The 24,762-nt window shown below is 43.0% G+C and overlaps 1 protein-coding gene across 9 annotated transcripts in view; it reads left to right on the top strand.

The window, feature by feature from the left end:
• TNXB (tenascin XB) overlaps positions 1-24,762 on the top strand; it is a 138,155-nt gene that overhangs the window by 38,256 nt on the left and 75,137 nt on the right. For 7 of the 9 annotated variants that reach the window (XM_087952866.1, XM_087952865.1, XM_087952862.1 and 4 more), the window contains exons 5-14: positions 173-326; positions 4,037-4,318; positions 7,854-8,564; positions 13,321-13,650; positions 15,377-15,658; positions 17,756-18,043; positions 19,796-20,107; positions 21,282-21,578; positions 23,066-23,365; positions 23,602-23,898. In XM_087952866.1, coding sequence (XP_087808992.1) covers positions 173-326; positions 4,037-4,318; positions 7,854-8,564; positions 13,321-13,650; positions 15,377-15,658; positions 17,756-18,043; positions 19,796-20,107; positions 21,282-21,578; positions 23,066-23,365; positions 23,602-23,898 — 3,253 coding nt within the window. The remainder of the gene's footprint in view (positions 1-172; positions 327-4,036; positions 4,319-7,853; positions 8,565-13,320; positions 13,651-15,376; positions 15,659-17,755; positions 18,044-19,795; positions 20,108-21,281; positions 21,579-23,065; positions 23,366-23,601; positions 23,899-24,762) is intronic. The other 2 variants (XM_087952863.1, XM_087952867.1) reach the window with 2 other exon arrangements.

The raw sequence follows: 24,762 nt of genomic DNA, 5'->3' as shown, positions 1-24,762 counted from the left end.
ACAAGCGCTTCTAACACAAGTGATATTGAGCTGGCCACACCCATCCTAGCTTCCCGAGGTCAAACACAACCGTGGTGTGGCCGTCAATGAAACCGAGTTTGACACCCCTGCTTAGGAGTATCAGTATGTTGTGTGGTATCATACTGTCTCTTTTTTCCTTTCCAACCTGCAGAAGGATCCTCGGGCGGGCGAATCCATACACCTGTCTGGCACCCAAAGGACCTTTGAATACAAAGGATTAAAACCAGGGGAGGAGTACACAGTCACCGTTCGGGTACAAAAAGGGCAACACTACGGACCCCCTGTCACCCAGACCGTGCGTACGCGTATGTAGTCTGGAGCCGTGACTCCATTTCTGTCTGCTTCCCACATTCTCCATTTTTCCCCCCTCTCGTTGACCTGTTCCATGTTCTTGCAAATTCCCCTTCTTCTTGTCCAGCAGGAAATTTAGGTCTGGTCTATTTTCTCTAAGTCACACGTTTATTCAGATCTGGTCAAAGATGGGTCGTCACATAAAGCTGGAAGACACCCCCCACCCCAAAATGATTTATTCAGCTTGATTTTATACTTTATGTGGTTACACAAGCAGGAAAACAGCCATTTGCATGAAACTAGATAAAAAGCAGAAGTTGCTACAATATCGTTGCTTGGCCGGTACATTTCAGAAACATATTTAGAAAGAAACGTATTTAGCAAACCCAATTGCCCCTATCTGTGGTTTCCTGTCACGCTTCTCCTGACCTCCAGACAGTGTTCTGACCTAGGCTCAGGGGTGGGATTCTACCAGTTGGCACCTATTCGCTAGAACCGGTTGTTAATATTCTAAGCAATTCGGAGAACTGGTTGTTAGAAGAAATTACTGGCCTAATCCTGTAAGAAAGGCAGGAAGGAAACATTCTGGTGTTGCTTACAGCAGGGGTCCCCAACCACCGGGCCGCGGACCGGTAGTGGTCCGTGGAGCACTCTGTACCGGGCCGCAAAGAAAAAAAAAAAAAAATGGCGGCTTTCTTCGCCTTCGGTGAATGCTGCTGGGATCAGGGATCAAGGACACAAATGAAAGAAGGGGAGGGAGGAAGCAACCAAAGCCTGTCCTGCTCTCCGGCTCAGCGGCTTCGGTTTCCTCCCGCCTCGTTCCTCTCTCAGTCGCTCTCTCGCTCCTCCACCAGCCCAGGAAGAAACTGCTTCAAAGAAGCCGGGGTGGTGGTGGCTTTCCTGTCGCCGCAGCTCCTCCAGCGCCCGTTCACCCCACCCCCGCCCGCCGCGTTCAATCCAGTGGCGTTCTGCCTGCCTGCCTGCCTTCATTTCTGGTTGATTCGGAGCAGCTTCGGCTGAGAATAATAACTATTCGCCTCTTTTTATCAGCCGAAGCTGCTCCGAAACAACCAGAAACGCAGGCAGGCAGGCAGGCAGGCAGAACGGAGCACTGGATTGAACCGTGTGTGGGCGGGCGGGGTGGGGGTGAACGGGCGCTTCGGAGGAGCTGCGGCGACAGGAAAAGCCACCCCCCCGGCTTCTTTGAAGCAGTTTCTTCCTGGGCTGGATGTTAGAGGTCCATCGTAGCTCTGAATGATCCCTAAACAAGGACTACAGGAGCTTCCTAGGGAAAACACACTGACTAAATGCTCCTCATTCAATTCCTGTTTTCACCAAACAGAGATAAGAGAAACATCTGCATGAAATTTTGTAGCTACACAGCTGGGCAAGACCTAGAACTAGAGAGACTGCAGTCAGGTGTCTTTAATGCTAGTTGTAGGGTAAACATAAAGTTTTGGGAATGGAAAATAGAATCCCCCCCGCCGGTCCTTGAAAAAGTGTTTCTGCTTGAAACTGGTCCCTGGTACAAAAAGGTTGGGGACCACTGGCTTACAGAAACTGCCTCTCCGTTAACCCTTATTACATTCTTGGCAGGACTAGACTTCCTGTCTCAGAAACTTCTCTGGAGTTTTTTTCCCCCTCCTTTGCCGGTACTTTGCTTGTGTGGAGTGACTATTCAAAGTTACAATGGCACTGAAAAAAATGACTTATGACCATTTTTCACACTTACGACTATTGCAGCATCCCCACAGCCATGAGAGCCCAGGCGAGGAGATGCGTGCCTCGAGGTGAATGATATTGAGTTGGCCACACCCAGCCAATAACATGAGCACCAAGCCATGTCCACCCAAGCCATGTCCACCCATGATCACCAAGCCACGCCCACCACCTAAACCACACCCACAGAACTGGTTGTTAAAAATTTGAATCCCACCCCTGCCTAGGCTTCCCCAAAAAGCACTAAGCCGACTTCTTTGTCCTGGCAAAATCCCTTTGATTAAACGAAGGTTAATTTCTTGCATTCCCTTTTAGCCAAAGACCTGGCAAACAGTATTTCAAGGGTCTAATTATAAGCACAGACCTTATCTAGCCTGGAGAGCTGCCGAGTAAATATTGTCAAATGCAGTGCTGACAAGGAAGGACTCGGCACAGTGTCTCTGAGTTGCACAAACAGATCTTCACACTGCTGCAACCAACCAACGAATGAATTGTTTCCTGCAAAAAAGCCCCCTTCCCTTCCCCTTTTGCTCCTCTTACTCCCTATGGGAGGGGCCATTCACCAGTTACCTGTGGCCTTACTCCCACGTTGTCCCTTAGTTTGTAACTGTTCTTTTCTTTTGGCAGCTCTGTGCATGCACAGGCTGGGAACCGGCTCCAGCTGCTCTCCCGCCTCACTGCTGTCTGACTCCAAAGGCAGCTGACAACTGCCAGACTGCCCTGGCTCCAGGATGCTGCAACCATGTAATGACATGCCGGTTGCCAAGCAACAGAATCATGATCACATGACTCTGGGGGGTCACTGAGGCAGTCATATGTGCAAGGACTGGTCATACATCATACATCGCTTCTTTCAGTGCCATTGTAACTTTGAGTGGATGCTAAACAAATTTGGTTGTAAGTTGAGGATTTCCCCGTAAAACTAGAATGCTTTTTTCCCTCTCGTTTCTTGTAAATTCTTTATGCGATTTTTGTATTTTGGCAGACTTCAGTGTGTTCTTTTTTTCCTCCTCTTTCTTTCTATTTCTTCTTTTTTTTTCTGTTTCATTCTCCAAATATCATTATAAATAAATAAAAAGAAAGAAAGAGTGAGCATCCTCATTAAGATCCTGCGTGGACCTGTTCTAATCATCTATGAAATTAATAAGAGGGGGAAAAAAGCATTAAAATGGATTTAATTATGCTAGTTTACGAGGAGATAAAGCAGGCCATTATTGAATAATAATGGTTTATATCTCCCAGGTTGTGATGCTACTTCCTCTGCATTTGATCCTTACTTGCATTAAATAGCTGCAGCTCCTGTTATTTCTTGTTTAGGAATAGCTGGTCTGGAATGTAAGAGTCAATGTTTATGGAGAGTCTCCGTCATCCAAGTCATGTTTGTTCCAAAGGTGTTTTTTTTTCCAAAACTCTACTCTACTTTCTTTGTTTTTCCTTGAAGACGTTTCACTTCTTATCCAGGAAGCTTCTTGAGTTCTGACTGAATGGTGGAGAATGGAAGGATTTACAATGCAGTCCTTTCAGCAATTCCAAGAAGGTTCCACACCTATTTGCACTGTTCAGGTGACCCTGAGATAAACCTCCAAGTGGCCTCAACGACTCTCAGAGAGAGTGCTAACGATCAAATGACTGCAAGGAATATAAATCCTTCCACTCTTCACCATTCGTTCAGAACGAAAGAAGCTTCTTGGAGGAGAAGCGAAACGTCTTCAAGGAAAAAGGGGAAAAAAACAGTTGCCTTTTGGGAAAAAAAACATATTTGGGACAAGAGTCTTAATGACCACTAGATGGCAGCAAAGGATTATACGATTTGTTTTCTAGCTCTTTGCTGCCATTTTGATGTCACCTGGATATTACAGGCCAGATCTGGTACCCCTACTCTTGTTTACTCCTTTCGTTAAGCTTCGAGCCCATCTCTTTCCACCTCCGGTTGTTCCCCACCCTTATTCCCACCCACTCCCATTTGCAATGTTTTGTGTTTCATACATCTCTTCCTTTTCCCCAGGAGTGGCTCCTCCCACCGGCCTGCAGTCATCGCAAGCGTCGGGAAACTCCCTGACCTTGCAGTGGGAACCACCTACCTCTCGCCCTGATGGCTACATCCTGAGCTATGTCCCTCTGGTTCCCACTCGACCCGCTCCAGCCATGAAACGAATAGAGTTGCCTGCAGCCCCTGAGCGTGTCACGCTGGAAGACCTGCAGAGCAAAACGCGATACCGCATCACCTTGGTTGCCCGTCAGAGTGGCGAGAACAGCCGAGCCACCAGCATTGTGGTCAGCACCACAGGTAGATCACTAGAGTCTTGACGGTGTCGGTCTAGAACTTCCTTTTCTCTGGAAATGTCTGTGGAGATTCTCAATCCTCCAGGTCATGGTTGTCCCAAAGGTGCTTTTTTCCAAAAAGACATCTGGACTTTCTTGGGGGGTTTTTTTCTTCTTTTCTTTTGAAAACATTTTGCTTCTTATCCAAGAAACTTCTTCAGTTCTAACTGACCGGTGGGGAAAGGAAGGATTAATATTCTTTCACAGTGAGCAGTCACTGAGGGTTGGTTGTTTCTGATCATCCTTGCAACACCTGGAATCACAGTACAATGTTTTCATTTAATCAGAAAGGGAACTTGGAGGTCATCTAGTCCAGCCCCCCTGCTCAAGCAGGAGACCCTATACCGTTTCAGACAGGGGGCTGTCCAGTCTCTTCTTAAAAACCTCCAGGGATGGAGCACCCACAACTTCTGAAGGCAAAGCTGCTCCACTGGTTAATTGTCCTTCCTGTTAAAGACATTTCTCCTTCATTCCAGGTTGCTTCTTTCCTTCATTAGTTTCCATCCGTTAGTTTCCATGTCTTGCCTTCTGGTGCTTTGGAAAATAAGTTGACCAGTAGTGTGATCCTACCTGTGCCACTACCGGTTTGGTGGGTGATCGATCGTGCGCATGCGCGCCCCTAACGTACCAATCAGGTGAGAGGATGAAGAAACGAAAAGCTAGGAGCGAGTTGCGCTTTTCTCTTCTTTTCTCTTCTTAGCTGATTGGAGGCTTTTTTTTAAAACTACCGGTTCAGTTGAACCGGTCTGAACCGGTAGCATACCACCGCTGAAGTTGACCCCTTCTTCTTTGTGGCAGCCCCTCAAATATTGGAATGCTGCTATCATGTCCCCTCCTCCCAGTTCTTTTTTTCTCTTGACTAGCCAAACCCAACTTTCTGACAGTGAGAACAATCAACCAATGGAACAGAAGTTGCCCTCGGAAGTTGTGGGAGCGCCATCACTTGAGACTTTCAAGAAGAGATTGGACTGCCATCTGTCAGAAATGGTGTAGGGTCTCCTGCTTGGGTGGGGGGTTGGACTAGATGACCTACAAGGTCCCTTCCAACTCTGATTATCTGTTCTCTGTTAAATCCTGCAACCTTTCTTCATATGTTTTTTGTCTCCAGGCCTTTAATCACCTTAGTTGTTCTTCTCTGCATTGTTTCCAAAGTCTCAACTTCTTTTTGATAATGTGGCGGCTAAAACTGGAGTGTCCTTACCAAGGCTTTTATACAGTGGCACTAATACTTCACATGATTTTGATTCTATGCTGTTTATACAACCAAAGATTGTATTTTTATTTTTTTTGAAAAAGCACTTTTATGTCAAAAGGATTTTTTTAAAAAAGGAAAAAAGGCACAGCATACTGAATCATGCATGTTGAGCTCACTGGAAATTTGTGTGCAGTGACCAGCATCTCAGAGATACTACCCCAAATGGTAGCCAAATGTGTAGAGTTCTTCCCATCTGATAAACATGTGATGAGAAACAATCAATAGTATGGCTAAAATGGCAGGGGAAGGCCCAAGATTATGTAATATCATAGATGCCCAAATGTGTGGACTTCAACTAGAATTCCTCACTCAGCCATACTGGCTAGAGAATTGGGGGAGTTGAAGTCCACACATCTTAAAGTTGCCAATGTTGAAAAACACTATTTTAAGCGATATTGATTTGGGGCAGAATTTTAAGAATTTTTGTTCTGCAGAGTAAAATCTTTCTGTCCCAAATTTTTCTGTAATAGCATCCTTGATCCCTGATTCTCCAGGCTAACCTGGAATCATTAGCCTTCGGTTTCACAGCTTCCCACAAAGATGTTTATGTTTTATAGTTATGTGAGCAAATTAGCACCATCCTCAGAAATACATTCTTCCAGTGTTTTGTCAATAATGGCACATTTCAGCTTTATTTGCAGCGCGTGATGAAATGAATGACTAGAAATAAATGTGAAAGGATTGGTGAAAGATGTTTCTGCATTCTTCCACTATGGAAGCCTTTTGCCACAATTACACTGTCTTTTTTCTACCAAGGACATCTGAAGTCTTCATTCCCCCGCCCCCTTCCTTCAGCATTTATGATTGCAATGATTTTTTTTCATTTGAACCTCCTCTATCTATTCCACAGGTCTCTGAAAAAGAGACCACAGGAGTTTCCTGTAAGCAATATATAAAAAGACTGACACTAACTCCATCTGTTTTATTGCAGCTTTGGGGAAATTCAGGATCGACACAGCATGGATAAGTCACCAAGTCTAACTTTGTAGTGGAATATGCCCGCTCCAATCTAAACCAGTTTACAGTGCATTTTTCAGAAAGTATTCAGAGGCGCTTCGCTTTTGTCACTTTTGTTATGCCGCAACTCAGAGGTGGTATTTAGCAGGTTCTGACCAGTTCTGGAGAACCGGTAGCAGAAATTTTGAGTAGTTCGGAGAACCGGCAAATACCACCTCTGACTGGAGATTTTACAGTATCCTTCCCCTGCCATGCCCACCAAGCCACCCCCACAGAACCGGTAGTTAAAAAAAATTTGAATCCCACCACTGCTGCAACAGTTGTTGAAATTCATTTATTTCTCATGGATCTACATTCAGTAACCCCATCATGGCAAAGTGAAAACAGAATTTGAGAAATGTCTGTAAATTTATTAAAAGGAAAAAAACTGAAATGCCTTTCCAAATCATGTCTAGCCAATTTAATTTACCACAGGTCAACTCCATTCAAGAAGAATAGAAACATATTAGCAAAGATGAAGAGAAATGGGGAGGCACCTGAGCTAAATTTCACGTGTTGTTGCAAAGGGTCTGAATACTTATGCCAATGGGATATTTCAGTTGTTTTTTTTTAATAAATTGACAGACTTATTCTAAATTTTCACTTTGTCATGATGGGGTACTGAGTGTAGAGAATGAGAAAAAAATGAATTTCGACAACTGGAGCAAAACAAAATTGACAAAAGCGAAGAGGGCCTGAATACTTTCTGAATGCATTGTACAGTGGTGGGAAAATTAAAAAGCTAGGTTAAATAGCTCCATATAGGTAGACCTTGACTTACAACCACAGTTGAGCCCAAAGTTTCTTATTGCTAAATGAGAACAGTTGTCAAAGTGGAATTTTGCCCCATTTTTACAGCATTTTTTGTCACCATTGTTAAGTGAATCACGGCCGTCGTTAAGTTAGTAACCCCAGTTGTTAAGTGAACCTGGCATCCCCATTGATTTTGCTTGTTGGAAGGTCACCCAAAAATGATCACATGACCCCTGGACCCTGCAACCGTCATAAATATGAGCCAGTTGCCAAGCATCTGCATTTTGACTATGGGGATGCTGCAAAGGTCATAAGTGTGAAAAATGGTCCTAGGTTCTTTTTTTTCAGTGTCATTGTAGATTACAGATTGTCACTAAGCGAACTGTGGTAAGTCGGGGACTACCTGTATTTCTAGCCAATAGCCATACCTCTCACCTCCACGACTTATTCCCACTGAGTACTTTGCCATAACCTCCTGCATTTTTGATCCCACCAGCGCCAGCTCCAATTCAACCAAGTCGCCATTACTTCACACCTCCGCCCACTTCCCATAAAAAGCCAGACACTTCCTCTTCTCAGCCTGAAGAGAAGAAACCAGGCACTAAACCACATCCGGGTCGCCGCCCCACCAACACCACCTTACTGACCAAGGAGCACTTCCTGAGGAGAATGACCCAGAATATCTCATCCAAACTGTCCCTGTACAACGGGACCCTCCTTGAGCGGCTCGAGAGCTACCTCCGGGCCACCAATTTCCCTCTCCGAGGCAACCAGACAATCCAGAGCGTGGCCAGGGACATCTACCTCTACCTCAAACGGATGAAGCCCATTGAATTTCAAGAGAGGGTGGAAGAACGTCTTGTCCAAGAAACCAGCAACTTAACTCTGAAAAAGGAATTCCCAATAACCGAAGCAGAGAGTGTCTACTCAGATGGATACCTTCGTCCAGACCATGCCAAGCCAAAGGTGGTGACCAGCTCCCCAGACCACATTGAGGTGTCTTTGGACAGCGTGAGGGGCATCTCTGACCATGTGGTCATCCGCTACCGAAACACGGTGACTGGAGAAAGAAAGGAGTTAGTGGTCCCTGGGGATGCTTCCACAGCGACCATCACCGGATTGTCACCTGGAACAACCTACTTGATGGAAATTCATGGCGTCATGAAAGGACATTCCTCTAAGTCATACTCCTTTATAACTGCCACAGGTACCAGGGTTGGTAGAGCAGTCCTCCACCACGGCAGTTTTCTCTCTCCTTTTTGCCTATAATAGTCACATCACATGTCTTGTTTGTGTTGTTGCAAAGTCAAGCTTCTGCAGCACCCACACATGGCCAGATATTTAATCACATGTTGCTTTCACGTCCTCCCTCAAGTTGCTTGGACGGTAGGCTGCTGGCTATTTTCCTCCCTTAAAAAAAAGCCCTTCTTCGCCGTATTGCTTTCACGCAGACGTTGCAACCTCCACCAGCTAATTTATTCTCCGTGCCAAAATGCACCTTTACCTGGTGCTCCAAAGTTTGTTTGATCTGTTTTATTTTAGCTACAGGCCACTTCTTACAGCCAAAGTGCTTCCCACCCAAATTTTCTATGTTGTCCCGAGTTTCTCTGATGTTTACTTGCAAACTAAGGGATGTTTTTCCACTAAATCCAATCACACAAGGAAGGATTTTATTACAACTGTGGGACGATAACATGTGTAAGGAGCTTAGAGAACATAGAGAAGTGACTGAAATATACTGGATTTTCTTAATAATTTAAAACCCGACTTTCTTCTGAAGAAGTTCCCGTTTTTATCCTTACAGCAATCCTGAGAAAGAATAATTTGTCCAATATCACTGCACTACAGCCCATCTCTCCATAAAAATACCCAATATATAAATGTACATATATAAGAGTGTTACATTCAATATTTACTGAAAAAGTTTTACACAATTTAGTAAAACATTTCTCAATATGTTGGCTCAAATAGATACAAGTGAAAACCAGGGTTTGTCAAAAACTGAAGAGATCAAAATCAGACCATCAAAACATTCACCTGTGGATGTTGAAGTCACGCTGAAAATTATCTTTGTGTAGAGCATTGTCCTGGTGCTGATGTTGTCCTGTCTTATGTGTTATTTGAATTTTAACAAGCCACTTGCTTTCTTTTCAGCCACAGTCAGGTGCTGATAGTTGTACAAGTGAAGTCTTTTTGTGTTTAATCACTTTAATCTTCCAGGCTTCCGGCTCTTGCCTTGATGTTGCATTTATGTGGCTGAAAACTTTCTTTTCAGCTTCCGTTCCAGCAATGTTGGCTTTCAGTGTCAAGCCAGTTTATGTCGTTGCTCTGCTGCTGTTGCCGCCACCTTCACACCTCCAAACCACAACTTCCAAGTGTCTGTCTTGCCGTTTAGCTGAGATTTCTAGGTTTTATTTTCCAAAATGAAAGGAAACTATTCTAAAGACCTTTGCTTGTTCTTCTGGCAGTAGCAGGAAGATCAGTTCTGATAAATGTCTGGCTAGCATTTCTCTTTGTTGAACTGAACCTTAGTCCTGATTCCAAACAATATTGTCCGGCAGCTTCTACCTCCCACTATGTGAAAACCAGCCCTTGATGTAGCTGGTTGAGCGAACCATCACAGACAGTGAGCCATAAAATGGACAAGAGATAGTCTCCGAGTTACTACCGTAATAAAGCTTGCTTATCACGGTTGTAATTTGTAATGGTCGTAAAGTGGGTCAGTCACATGAAAAACTCTATTTTACTACCATTGGTGCGGTCATCGTTAAGTGAGCATTGGGTGCAGTTTTGTAAAATGCCAGGTTTGGGCAAAACTGGCGTAAAATAGGGCCTTGTGACTGTGGGATGCTGCAAACAGCCATACATGAGGCCCGGTTGCCAGGCAACCAAGGCTCTGTCATGTGACTGAGGGGGTGACTGTCGGAAATTTGAATCCAGGTTTTAAGTACCTCCAAGGTAGGTCCACTGGATCTTCAAACAGTCACTTGGTGACTGGTCATAAGTCAAGCACTAACTGTACATGTAGTCCTCGATTTATGACCACAGTTGAGCCCAAAATTTCTGTTGCTAAGCAGGACAGTTGTTAAGTGAGTTCTGCCCCATTTTACGACCTTTCTTGCCAAAATTGTTAAGTGAATCACTGCAGTTGTTAAGTTAGTGACACAGTTGCTCAGTGAATCTGACTCCTCCATTGACTTTGCTTGTCAGAAGGTCACAAAAGGGGATCAAATCAGCGGTGCTATTCTACCGGTTCGGTCTGGTTCGCGCGAACCGGTAGTAAAAAAAACGTTATCGTTCGGCCGAACCAGTAGTAAAAAAACATCTACTGGTTCAGCCAAACCGGTATTTCTTTCTTTTTTTCTTTTGTCTCCTGATGATCAGCTGTTCCAATGATCAGCTGTGCCGGGATCGCCCTCGCTGTCTTACTGCTTCTCCCAGGAGGTTTCCCTGAGGCCCAGGAGGCAAAAAGGGATGCAGGAGGGGGAACTGCATGCCGTCCTCCCCCCAGCACTCCATTTTTGCTTCCTGGGCCTCAGGGAAGCCTCCTGGGAATAAAAAATGGGCTCCCAGGAGGCTTCCTTGAGGCCAGGAGCCAAAAAAACAGAGCATGGGGGGTGCTGCAAAATAAAAAAGAAACCATGCCCATCCTGTCACATGGCCACTCCCACCTAGCCACGCCCACCTATCCATGCCCACAGAACCAGTAGTAAAAATATTTGCATCCCACCCCTGGATCACATGACCCGGGGGACACTATAATCATCATAAATACATGCCAGTTCCAAGCATTCGAATGTGGCCATGGGGATGCTGCAGTGATTGTGTGAAAAATAGATATAAGTCACTCTTTTCAGTGCTGTTGTAAACTTCAAACGGTCACCAAATGAATGGTTGTAAGTCAAGGACTACTGGCATTGGCTTGGACAAAGCATGTTATGTGAATGCAGCAATTGTGGATTTTAAAGCCAAGTGAAGCATGCTGCCTAGATGTGATATTTGCATCAATTCCTCATGCTTAAAATTATAATGAATAGAATGAGAATGGAATGGAATGGGATGGGATGGGATGGGATGGGATAGAATAGAATAGAATAGAATAGAATAGAATAGAATAGAATAGAATAGAGAGTTGGAAGGGACCCTGCAGGTCATCTAGTCCAACCCCCCTTCCCCCGGCTAAACAGGATATCCTACACCATTTCTGAACAAATTTCGCTTGTTCAAATTTAAGGTAAACAAAGTATACTTATGTAAAAGGTGGGTTGGAAATGAGAGAACGAGATGATCTATGTAGATACTCCCACCCTTGGAAAATAGCTAGCTACTATAGTGGAGGAAATGGGCTTGTCTAGTTGCCAACAAGTCTGTGTATTTAGAATTGGGCGTTATGAGATTCAGGAAGCACTGCCCTTGCTCTGAATTGAAGTTCTTTATCCTTAGATAAAGTTTCCAGCTCAGAAAAAAAAATTGGCACCAAAATCAATGCTCCTTAAGAGAAGCCAAAAAGGAAGGATAAAAACACGAAAGCTAAATAACAGATTCAGTTTCTACCTTCAAAATAATTCATGGGTTAATTTAATTTTTTTTTCTCTTTTTAAATTAATTTCACTGTCCACATATTCCCTATAATTGGTTCTGCTGAATACAAATATTTTAGAGAATGCATAATTATTGATTTTGGCATCTTTTTTTACTGTCATAATGACTCGATATTTTGGCATAAGATGTTTTATACAGCTTAGTTCCTTAGCATGACTATTTCTATGGAAGACTTGAAACAGAACCACTCTCTGCTCAAAATTATACACATGTAGTCATGTGTAATTCTACAACATTAACTGCAGAAAACACTCAATTATGAAATTAAGTTTATTTTGAGAGAGAACATTTGAAGCTTTTCGGTAATTAACAATTGAGCTTCGGAAATACAGAAATCAACATTTTTGTGATTTTTCTTTCTTTCATTTAATATAAGTTTAGAAGCATTATTTATCAAATTTAGAGAAACCAAACATCTCACTCACAGAGTGACTCTGGGTTAGAGTTCTAGAGATTTCCCATGACTGATTCCTGTGTAATAAACTGTCACATTTCAAAGGCTCAAAGATTCAAACTGCAATCAAAAGACACACATATATATACAGAGAGAGAGAGAGAGTGAGAGAGAGATACAGGTAGTTTTTGACTTACAACCATTCCTTTCGTGACTGTTTGGAAGTTACAATAGCACTGAAAAAAGTGACTTATGGCCATTTTTCATACGTAACATTGCAGCCTCCCATGGTCATGTGATCAAAATTTGGTTGCTTGGCAACTGGCGTGTATTTATGACGGTTGCAGTGTCCCGGGGGTCATGTGACCACCTTTTGCAACCTCCTGACAAGCAAAGTCAGTGGGAATTGATTCACTCAACAACCATGTTACTAACTTGAGAACTGAGATGATTCATTTAAGAGATAACAGATAATCAGAGTTGGAAGGGACCTTGTAGGTCATCTAGTCCAACCCACTGCCCAAGCAGGAGACCCTATGTCTAACAGATGGGAGTCCAGTCTCTTCTTGAAGGTTTCAAGTGATGGCACTCTGCATTAATAACTGTGGTAAAAAAAAGAGTCATAAAATGAGGCAAAACTCAAGTCACCTGACTAGTCAAGTTAAGTATGTTGTCTAGATATGATATTTGCATCAATTCCTCACATTTAAAATTACAAAAATATAGAATAGAAAATGATTAGAATAGAATAGAAAATGAATAGAATAGAATAGAATAGAACAGAACATAATAAAGTTCTAAGGTGAATACTTAGATTAAGTTTTAAGTTCTGACTCCCGTGTAATCCCTGTAAAATCCGCAAAGTAGAGAAATATGCTAGCCAGACTATCTAAGGGAGGAAATTGATGAAACTTAAAAACTAAACAAAAAATTCTGGTTCCCTCACCTCAAATCTCTTTTCCTTCAGCTCCAAGTTCACCAACAAATGACAAGATCCAAACCATCGCCCCACCCACCTCAACACCTGAAGCTCCACTGAAGAACCTGCAAGTGACTGAAATCTCTCCAAACCAGCTCCGTGTGACATGGTCAGCCCCGCCCGGTTTCTTCCACAAGTTTTACGTCTACTATAGGGACCCCAAATCTGGGGCACCTCCCCAAAAAATCAGCATTCCAGGGACAGAGAGAAGTGTCGACTTAATGGGTTTGCAGCTTGGTACAGAGTATGAAGTAGAGATACATGGAGAGAGACCTGGTGGAAGCTACAGCGCTCCCTTCTCGACCAAAATAATTATAGGTACCCTCACTATATTCCTTGAATTCGTCAAATTCTAACTGGCATCTTGATTTTTGTTCTCTTCCAGATTTCCTTTTTCTAGCGAAGAAGTTGGTAGAATGTATCTTTCTGACGTGATGAAGGACATTGTCTGACCCAGTGACCATTGAGTTTCATCTGCGTCCTGATGCATTCTGTGTCATTGCTAATGATTCTGACACAAGGCCAAATCAAGTAGTGCGGTGTCAATCAATCAATCAATCAGAATAGAACTGTAAGGAACCTTGGAGGTCTTCTATCATCTCCCTGCTCAAACAGGAGACGCTATCATTTCAGATAGATGGCTGTCCAGTCTTTTCTTTAAAAACCCTCCGTGTTTTTAAGTATCTCTCAACCTTAACAACTTTAAGATGGGGGGGACTTCAATTACAGGTAATCCTTGTTTACTGACTGCCTCATTTCAAATACAGGTAGTCCTTGTTTACCGACTGCCTCATTTAGCAACTGTGCAAAATAATGATAGTTTTTTTTAAAAAAAAAAACATAGCTTTGCAACCAATTTTGGGAGTTGAAGTTCACTGATCTTAAAGTGGCCAAGATTGAAAAACACTGAAGTGGTTGTAACTGAAATGGGCCTCCAAAGAAAATGATCAGAGAGAAGCAACTTAGAACTAAGGAGAAATTTCCTGACAATTAGAAAAAAAAAAATCATTGGAACAACTGGCCTCCAGAAGTTGTAAATGCTCCAACGCTGGAAGTTTTTAAGAAGAGATAGGATAACCACGTAGGGTTTCCTAAGCAGGGTGTTTGACTCTGTTATTCTATTCTAGTTGCTCTATTTGCAGGATTCAGATTTGTGGATAACATTGCTGAAATAGCCCAAACACAACACCTTCATACAAGACAGACAGCTATCATGCTTCAAAACATGATAGACATCATTAAGGCACAATATTTGTTCATCTAAAAACCCCTCTTTTTGATAATGCTGAAGCAGTGCCGTTTTTGAGCAAGTCCAATGAAATAGATTTATTACTGCTACTGCTACAATTATGGTTATACCATTTTTTGGGTGACTAACATAATTACTTCGTAGATTATTTCACTGACATTCCTCCCCCACACAATGTGCATCGTATTTCATGATGATGCTGTATATTTGTATATTATAATAATATATTTGCAAAGTGTATTTAAACTGTATGATGATTTTTTTTCCTGCCCAATGGTCTCCACAGCATAGCTGGCAATTCTCCATTTTTGCATGAGCTTTCCAAGTACATTGGTTGATTGTTCTCACTGTCAGAAAATTTCTCCTTATTTCTGAGATTCAACTTGGAAATAAGGAGAAATTTTCTGACAGTGAGAACAATCAACCAATGAAACAGCTTTGCCTTCGGAAGTTGTGGGAGCGTCATCACTTGAGACTTTCAAGAAGAGATTGGACTGCCATTTGTCAGACATGATGTAAGGTCTCCTGCTTGGGTGGGGGGTTGGACTAGATGACCTACAAGGTCCCTTCCAACTCTTTTAATCTAATCTAATCTGACTTTCTAAGCCTTGTTCTGATCTTAAGGCATTGTCTTTCCTTCAGCATTGCTCACTTATTTATTTCTTATATTGATTTGCAACATTTATATCTCCTCCCTCTCTAAGCATTCTGGGAGTTTGCATCTATTATTATTATGATAAGAATCAGGTAGCACACATTTAATTTTTTCCCCTGTCTTTTGTTTTTTTGTCATAGACTCCAGCAGCACAGGAAAAATTCCTGCCACGTTTAAAGACATTTCTGCCACTGTCACCAGCAATTCTGCCCACTTGTCCTGGACGGTCTCCTCTGGGGACTTTGATTCCTTTTTGATCCAATATAAGGATGACGAGGGCAAACTCCAAGAGCTGCTCACTGAGGGAGATTCCCATGAAATCACTATCCCCAACCTGGCTCCTTCCCACAGATACACAATAGATCTCTATGGCATCTCCAACCAGGAACGTCTGGGTCCTGCCTCTATAACTTTCGTCACAGGTCAGTGGAATGGTTAAGGGAGCCGTATAATTTCCCTGCAAGTCATGTGACTTTCCTTCCCTACCCACTTGCTTTCTTCCAAGGATAATGCTTGAGTTCAGCTTCTCTCAGAACCAGTCTCCATAGTAGAATAGAATAGAATAGAATAGAATAGAATAGAATAGAGTAGAGTAGAGTAGAGTAGAGTAGAGTAGAGTAGAGTAGAGTAGAGTAGAGTAGAGTAGAAGTAGAAGTAGAAGTAGAAGTAGAGTTAGAATTCTTTTATTGGCCAAGTGTGATTGGACACACAAGGAATTTGTCTTGGTGCAAATACTCTCAGTATACATAAAAGAAAAGACACATTCGTCAAGAGTCAAGAATCAAGGTACAATACTGAATGATAGTCATAGGGTACAACAAGCAATCAAATCATACTAGGAAACAGTCCATAAAAATCTTAAGGATACAAGCAACAAAGTTACAGTCATACAGTCACAAGTGGGAGGGGATGGGTGAAAAGGAGTGATGAGAAGATTAATAGTAATAGTAGTGCAGACTTTGTAAATAGTTTGACAGTGTTGAGGGAATTATTTGTTTATCATAGTGATGGTGTTCGGGGGAAAAACTGTTCTTGTGTCTAGTTGTTCTGTGTGCAGTGCTCTATAGCGTCGTTTTGAGGGTAGGAGTTGAAACAGTTTATGTCTGGGATGTGAGGGGTCTGTAAATATTTTCATAGCCCTCTTTTTAACTCGAGCAGTAGAATAGGATAGGATAGGATAGGATAGGATAGGATAGGATAGGATAGGATAGAATTCTTTATTGGCCAAGTGTGATTGGACACACAAGGAATTTGTCTTGGTGCAAATGCTCTCGGTGTACATAAAAGAAAAGATACATTTGTCAAGAGTCAAGAATCATAAGGTACAACATTTAATAATAGTCATAGAGTACAATAAACAATCAAATCATACTAGGAAACAGTCAATAAAAATCATTAGGATACAAGCAGCAAGGTTATAGACATACAGTCATTAGTGGGAGGAGATGGGTGAAAGGAAGGATAGGAATGAATAGTAATAGTAATGCAGACTTAGTAAATAGTTTGATAGTGTTGAGGGAATTATTTGTTAAGCAGAGTGATGGCGTTTGGGAAAAACTGTTCTTGTGTCTGGTTGTTCTGGTGTGCAGTACTCTATAGCATCGTTATAGCATAGTAAGTGTATATTTGCATCTTGACCAAAATTTAAAGAGCCAACCCTACAGATCGAGTTGGTGGCGAATGACGAAAGGGAAACGTTGTGAAAAAGAAATGTGTTTCCCAAGAGATGGATGCACAAATGGATGTTTATGTGGAGGAAAAAGACAGACTGGGGAAATACCCATTCTAAAAGTCAGCACTATGATGTGTGCATTAAAATATGCTTTCCCATGACATTCTTTGCACAGAGGGATGTGGAAAAGTTATTTATTTTATTTGCAATTTGCCATTGCAAATGAACACAGATTTTTATGACTTGTTAAATATTTATTTATGTTAAATATTTATGTTTTTATATTGATTTATTCAATTTCTATAACCATATATCTCAGTCAATGATTCTGGGCAGTTTAAGAATTCCAAAAATATAAAATGATATAAAAACATCCAAAAGAAATATACACAGCAGCTGAGATACTTGGCTAGTTAATAATAAAATCAGGAAACAAGGCCCTTAACTAATGGTGGGATTCAAATTTTTTTACTACTGGTTCTGTGGGCGTGGCTTGTGGGCGTGGCAAGAGAAGGATACTGTAAAATCTCCAGTTGGAGGTGGGATTTGCCGGTTCTCCGAACTACTCAAAATTTCCACTACCGGTTCTCCAGAACTGGTCAGAACCTGCTGAATACCACCTCTTAACACATTTTGAGCCCTATGCTTGGGAATACAGCCAAATAAAATCTATTAAAGAAATAGCTCACCAATATATTGCTTTATTATTATAAATTTGTACAATTTATCGTACAAATCCACACACAGCTAAACCTAGGACTGCAGACTTAGAAACATAACCGGTGTCTTGAAAGATGGATAGGAGCTAGAGATCTCAAAGAGCGCGACTATCTTTTTTCCCCCACAGGACCACAGGAGGATGTGTCCGTCCACAAAACTGTCCTCAGGGATCTGGCTGTATCAGAGGTGACCAGCAGCTCTGCCCATCTTACATGGAAAGTCCCTTCAGGCAGATTTGATTCCTTTTTGCTCCAGTATCGAGACTCAGAAGGCTACGATCAAGCCTTGCGTATGGATGGAGATTCCCGCGAAATCATTATTCCCAATTTGGTTCCCTCCCAAAGATACAGATTCAATCTCTATGGCATTTTGGGAACACAGCGCCTTGGACCTCTCTTTACAGATGCTGTGACAGGTCAGCAATACCATGAGCCTGCCAGCTATCTTTCCTTCAGTCATAAAAAGCTCATCTTCTTTCTCTTTTAATCTATATCTATATCTATATCTATATCTATATCTATATCTATATCTATATCTATATCTATATCTATATCTATATCTATATCTATATCTATATCTATATCTATATCTATTTGTTTTCATAGATTTTCACGGGTACAGGTATGCAGTTCTTGGCGTGTTCGGGTCTTTTCCCATGTAATACGGGAAAAGACCCGAACACGACAAGACTTACACATCTATATCTATATCTCTCTATCATCTATTTAGTTCTATCTATCTATCTATCTATCTATCTATCTATCTATCTATCTATCTATCTATATCTATCTACCGTGTTTCTCACATAATAAGGCCGGGCCTTATTTCTTTTTGAGCCCCCCCAAAACGGCTAGGCCGTCTTTTCGGGGGTGATTTAATTTCCCCCCCTTTCATCCTCATCTAGAGCGCCCTGCGGGCAGCCTCGCCACCAGCCGCTCCTAACGGGTGATCATGGCGAAGCGCAGAGAGCTCCCTACTCCCACCAAACACCTTTGCTGAAGACCCAAGACCTTTGGCACTTGCCACTGTTGCTTTCCCTTCTGCCCATTCTGCCACCATTTGGAGTGCCGTTGGAGCTGCCGCCGCCGTTTGGAGTGCCGTTGGAGCTGCCGCCGCCTCCACCATTTGGAGTGCCGTTGGAGCTGCCGCCGCTGTTTGGAGTGCCGTTGGAGCTGCCGCCACCGTTTGAAGTGCCGTTGGAGCTGCCGCCGCTGTTTGGAGCTGCCGCCGGTATTTGGAGTGCCGCCGCCACGTTTGGAGCTGCCGCTTCCATGTTTGGAGCTGCCGCCGTGTTTGGAGTGGCGGCGGCGCTCCAAATGGTGGTGGTGCTCCAAACAGCGGCAATGCTCCAAACGCGGAAGTGGCAGCTCCAAACGTGGCGGCGGCACTCCAAACGGCGGCGACAGCTCCAAACGGCAGCAGCAGCTCCAAACACAGAAGCGGCAGCTCCAAAAGTGGCTTCCGTGTTTGGAGCCGCTGCCGCCGCTTGAGTGCCGCCGCCACGTTTGGAGCTGCCGCTCGCGCTTGGAGCACTGCCGCTATTTGGAGCACCGCCGCCACTCCAAACATGGCAGCAGCTCCAAACACGGAAGCGGCAGCTCCAAACGTGGCGGTGGCACTCCAAACGGCGGCGGCAGCTCCAACGGCACTCCAAAAGGCGGTGGCAGCTTCAATGGCACTTCAAATGGCAAGTCCCCCACCCTTCCCCCCATTTTGCATGTTTTAAACTAGGCCTAAATTTGGGCTTAATTTGATTTTATGTCTAGAAAACATGCTGGGTCTTCCTATTGGTGGAGGCCGTATTGTTGGAGAAACACGGTATCTATCTATCTCTATCTCTATATCTATCTATCTATCTATCTATCTATCTATCTATCTATCTATCTATCTATCTATCTATCTATCTATCTATCTATCTAAACAGGAAAGTATTTCCTAATGTTTTCTTGTCATCTTGCAGCACATATTCACTTTGTACAAAAGATAAATAAGTGAAAGTGAACTTATTAATTGAACTATTATGAACATGCAAAGAATATGCATAGAAAGTGTACAGGTTTATTTCCAGTATTTTTTTGGGGAAAGGCTTACTGCAAGTTGCAAGGGAAAGCAAACCTAGTGAGGAATGGTGCTGACAACAACTCTTTTTATTCTCTGTCCCCTACAGCTGCAGTTCAGGAACCAAAAAAAGAGAAACCAGATGAGACCATAGTGATTAAGCCCAGCCTGGGGGAGTTCTCAGTCCTGGATGTCACAAGCGATACTATCCGTCTTTATTGGACCGTCCCCACTGGGAGCTTTGACTCCTTCCTCATCCAGTACAAGGATGCAGATGGTCAACCCCAAGCATTGCCTGTGGAAGGAGGCTCCAATGAAGTCACAGTGACCAACTTGGTTCCTTCTCGTAGATACAAGTTCAACCTCTATGGAGTCTCCGGGCGCAAACGCTCCAGCCCCCTCTCCACTGATGCCACCACAGGTCAGCTTCAAGGATTGTGAGATTTTCAGAGATTGCACCTTCAGTTCAGCATGATTGGTTTCCTTATCAAACAGTGTTATTGCTGCAATAGTTGCCTAACACTTCAATGTCTTGTTTCATACTAGCTCTTGCAAATTGGATCTTTTGTTAACATTGTGCTGGATTTTAGTTGTATTGCCTGGCCCCTTTGGAATATTCCTTCCCATTTTCAACTGCTCTTTATCCATCTGGTGGACACCAAACTAATGCAACTCTTGAGGAGCAATATACACCAGGTATTTTTTTGCAGTAGATCAAGAGAGGATCCTCTTGGCAGGATGGTAGCCAGTTCATAGGTCTGAATAATTCCCATTTTTTTAAAGTCTTGATAGAGTCCAAGATTGGGGATGAAGCCAAGTACAATAGGGTCATTCTGAACATAAAGAAGTCAAGTGTCATATTAGCAACCTCTTGATATTATCTCAAAATTAACAATAAGAGATCAGCATCAAATTATACAGAAATATTTTCCAAACACAATACTTAGTTAATATTTAATACCACAAAGATTATTGTAACTTTTTCCTTCCATTTCTCTCTTTTAGCCCCAATTCCAAATATTGAGATTGCAGTTCCTATCCAATCCAGCCAGGGGACTTCTCGGTCCTTGATGCCACAAGTGATTTGGTCCATCTCTATTGGACCATCCACACTGGGAGCTTTGACTCCTTTGTGGTTCAGTACAAAGATGCAAATGGCCAACTCCAAGCCCTCCTTGACTCCTGACAAATGTATCTTTTCTTTTATGTACACTGAGAGCATATGCACCAAGACAAATTCCTTGTGTGTCCAATCACACGGCCAATAAAGAATTCTATCTATCTATCTAACTGCCTGTGGAGGAAATTTCCAAGGAAGTCATTGTAACTAACCTGGCTTCTTCCCACAGTTAGAGGTTCAACCTCTATGGAGTCTCTGGACAAAAACTCTCCACCTCCACCCTTGCCTCTACTTATGCCACCAACAAGCCACCTTCAGGAGTCGTTGTGCTGAGATTTTTCAGCTTTTGTAACTTTGTATTAACATTCCTAGTTTCTTTATTAAGTAGCATGGTTATTGAATGTTTCAACTCCTGGGTTGTATCTCCAACAGTCAGACATTCTAATCAAGCTTTTCTTCCGTATTCCTCTTTAAGCTCAAATCACAGAGCCCGAGAAGCCAGGTTCTTTCCAATCCAGCCTGGGAGAACTGTCAGTGCTTGATGCCACAAGCGATTCTGTCCGACTCCATTGGACTGTTTCTACAGGGAGCTTTGATTCCTTCCTGATCCAGTACAAGGATGCAGATGGCCAGCCCCAAGCATTGCCTGTGGAGGGAGACTCCCGTGAAGTCACGGTGACCAACCTGGTTCCTTCACGCAGATACAAATTCAATCTCTATGGAGTCTCAGGGCGCAAACGCTCCAGCCCTATCTCTACTTTTGCTGCAACAGGTCAGTTTCAGGAAATTCTCTGCCTACGACATTTTAAAATTGTGTTAGTATCATTGATTTCCTTCACATATAGCCGTGATGGCGAACCTATGGCACGTGTGCCACAGGTGGTACACAGAGCCATTTGTGCTGGCACACGAGCCACAGGCAAACTTACCCCATTGTGCATGCATGCACCTCACAGCTGATTTTTCGGCTGGTTTGAGGCCTTTTTCGGCTTCCCAGAGGCTTGAAAAAAGCCTCTGCAGGCTTTGCAGGGTGAATAATAGGCCCATTTTGTAACTTCTTGTAATACCGAAAGTGACAAAACAGGCCTATTATTTGTCCTGCAAAGCCTGCAGAGGCTTTTTTCAAGTCTCTGGGAGGCCGAAAAAGGCCTCAAAATGGCCGAAAATCAGCTGTGAGGCGCAGTGCAGGTAAGGGGGTGGCGAGGGGGAATTGTGCACGCATGCACAGGGGCATGGGGGCGTGTGCATTCCCTTCTGGGTGCTGGCACACAAGCGTGCATGCACAAGCGCGCACACAATTTTTGGCACAGGAGCCCAAAAAGGTTAGCCACCACTGACATATAGCATATTTGTGGATTTTTTCCCCCAACTGCTGTATTACATTTGCAACATCAATACAATTCTAACTATCCCTTCTCTTTCATTTTCTCTGGGAAAAAACGTTATAGGCCTCTTGCCACGGAGGTCAGCTTCAGGTTTTAGCATGGCTTTGCACTTTTCAGACAGTATTCTTTCATAGTAGTATTCTTGATTTCTTTAACAGGTAACCTTTCTTAACCATTTCAGTTTTTGGGTTGCATCTCCAACACCTGTTCTGACCAAGACTTCCTGAGACATTAACAAACACACGTCAGTCTGAAAAAGCTTTTGTTTTATTTCAATGGCTGTGAATTATAGTCATCCACAGCCCGTAATGAGTCTCAAACAGTTCGTAAATCTGCCAAAGTCCTTCAGGATAAGTCTGATAAGCACGCACCTTTATCTTGAAATGCTGCCGACTAAATTGCTAATTAATTGTACAAGGCCAAACGGAGCACAAATTCAACACATAGCTTCAGGTTTCAAACTGACCAGTATGAACAAAGTTGCTTCCTGCAAAGACTCATATTCCTTTGCTCCTCCTTTATGTCTTATGGGAGGGCCAATCACCTCCAAGCCTTACTCACAAGTCGCCCCTTTTGTCTTAACTGTTCTTGCCTTCTGGCAGCTCTGCGCATGCGCACACTGGGAACAGGCTCCCCCTATTCTTCTATCTCGCTGCTGTTAGATTCTGGAGGCTCCAGAGTCAGCACATAACTCCCAGATGGACCTGGCCCCATCTCTGTATCGGACACAGAACCCTTGTCTGAGTCCCTACCAAGACTCCCAGACTGGCCCATGTTCCTCCCCACTGTCCAAGTCTGCTGTCATCTCCATAGATTGCCGGCAGACCACAACAACACAGTGAAATTATAACTAAGCCTTTTCTTTCTGTTTTAGTCCCCTTTACAGAGACAGAGACAGAGCCAATTCCTATTCAACCCAGCCTGGGGGAGTTTTCAGTCCTGGATGTCACAAGTGATACTGTCCGACTCTTTTGGACTGTCTCCACTGGGAACTTTGACTCTTTCCTGATCCAGTACAAGGATGCAGATGGCCAACCTCAAGCTTTGCCAGTTGAGGAAAGCTCCCGTGAAGTTACTGTGACCAACCTAGCTCCTTCTCGTAGATACAAGTTCAACCTGTATGGAGTCTTTGGGCGCAAACGCTCCAGCCCCCTCTCCACAAATGCCATCACAGGTCAGCTTGAGGATTCAGCATGGCTGAGCACTTTTCAGATATTATTCTTCCAAATTTAATATTCTTGATTTCCTTAATAAGTTACCTTTTTACTGATTGTCTATGGAGCTTCTCAGTCATCCAGGTCATGGTTGTCCCAAATGTTATCCTTTTTACTAATCGTTCCAGCTCTTGGGTTGCATCTCTAGGACCAGGGACATTATAACTGAGCCTTTTCTTTCTTTTCCTCATTTTAGTTCCCTTGGCAGATTCAAAGGAACCAGTTCCTATCCAACCCAGCCTGGGGGAGCTCTCAGTTTTTGATGTCACAAGTAATTCCGTCCGACTCTATTGGACCATCCCCACCGGGAGTTTTGACTCCTTCCTGATCCAGTACAACAATGCGGATGGCCAACCCCAAGCATTGCCCATAGATGGAGGCTCCAATCAAGTCACAGTAGCCAACCTGGCTCCTTCCCACAGATACAAGTTCAACCTCTATGGAGTCTCTGGGCACAAACGCTCCAACCCTCTCTCCATTGATGCCACCACAGGTCAGCTTGATAAGTCAGCGTGGCTGAAGTCTTGTTGAGGATTCCTTTTTTTGTATGTATGAACTACCAATAATCAGACTGATCAGTTTTCATAACCACAAAGCACCAGAAACTTGTACCAGTGATTGTGAATTTTTTTTGCATCTCCCTTCAGTATCTTTGGGGGGGGGGGGAAGAGAGATTGATTTAATTACAAATTAATTACAAAAAAAATGTAAACCATACATTCTTTTCAGTCATTCAGAAATTAATAATAGCATTTTAAGAAGTTATTTTCTAGTTTATCTGTTTTCTATAAGCTTTTTATTTTCTTTAAACTCCGATTTCATTATTATTTTCATATTTTTCTCTTCTGTATCTCCAATATGTTTATTTCTCCCTTTGATAAATTTGTTGTTTTAGTCACTATACAGGTATTTGGAACCTACTTTTCGATCGTTAAATAATGTGGTAGTAAGGCATAATGTCAGTGACCATACCGACTTATGACACTAGTAACAATCCCAGTTGCAGCTGTTAGGTGAATCCTACATAGTCACTATGTCCCATGTCACCAATTGCCATTGAAGACCAACTTGCTGCTTTCCCCTTTGACGTTGCTTGTCTGAAGCCAGCAGTAAATATCACAAATAGTGATCGCATGTCTATAGGATGCTGCAATGTCATAATTGTGAGCTGATTGCTGTGTACTCAAATTGTGATCCCATGACATGGGGACAATGTGATAGCGCAACTATGAGGACCCATCATGAGTCCCCTCATTCAGCATTATGTTAACTTCAAAAGGTTGCTGAACAAGTGGAGGTTAAGTAAGGACTACTTGTACGACTCTGTTGGCACTCAAAGTTATCCGACTTTTTGCAG

The sequence above is a fragment of the Notechis scutatus genome, chromosome 2 (genome assembly GCF_049901735.1).
Source record: "Notechis scutatus isolate UNSWTSFEM ecotype Mainland chromosome 2, rNotScu1.2, whole genome shotgun sequence".
NCBI lineage: Eukaryota > Metazoa > Chordata > Lepidosauria > Squamata > Elapidae > Notechis > Notechis scutatus.
This window is presented reverse-complemented; position numbering and strand designations above follow the sequence as displayed.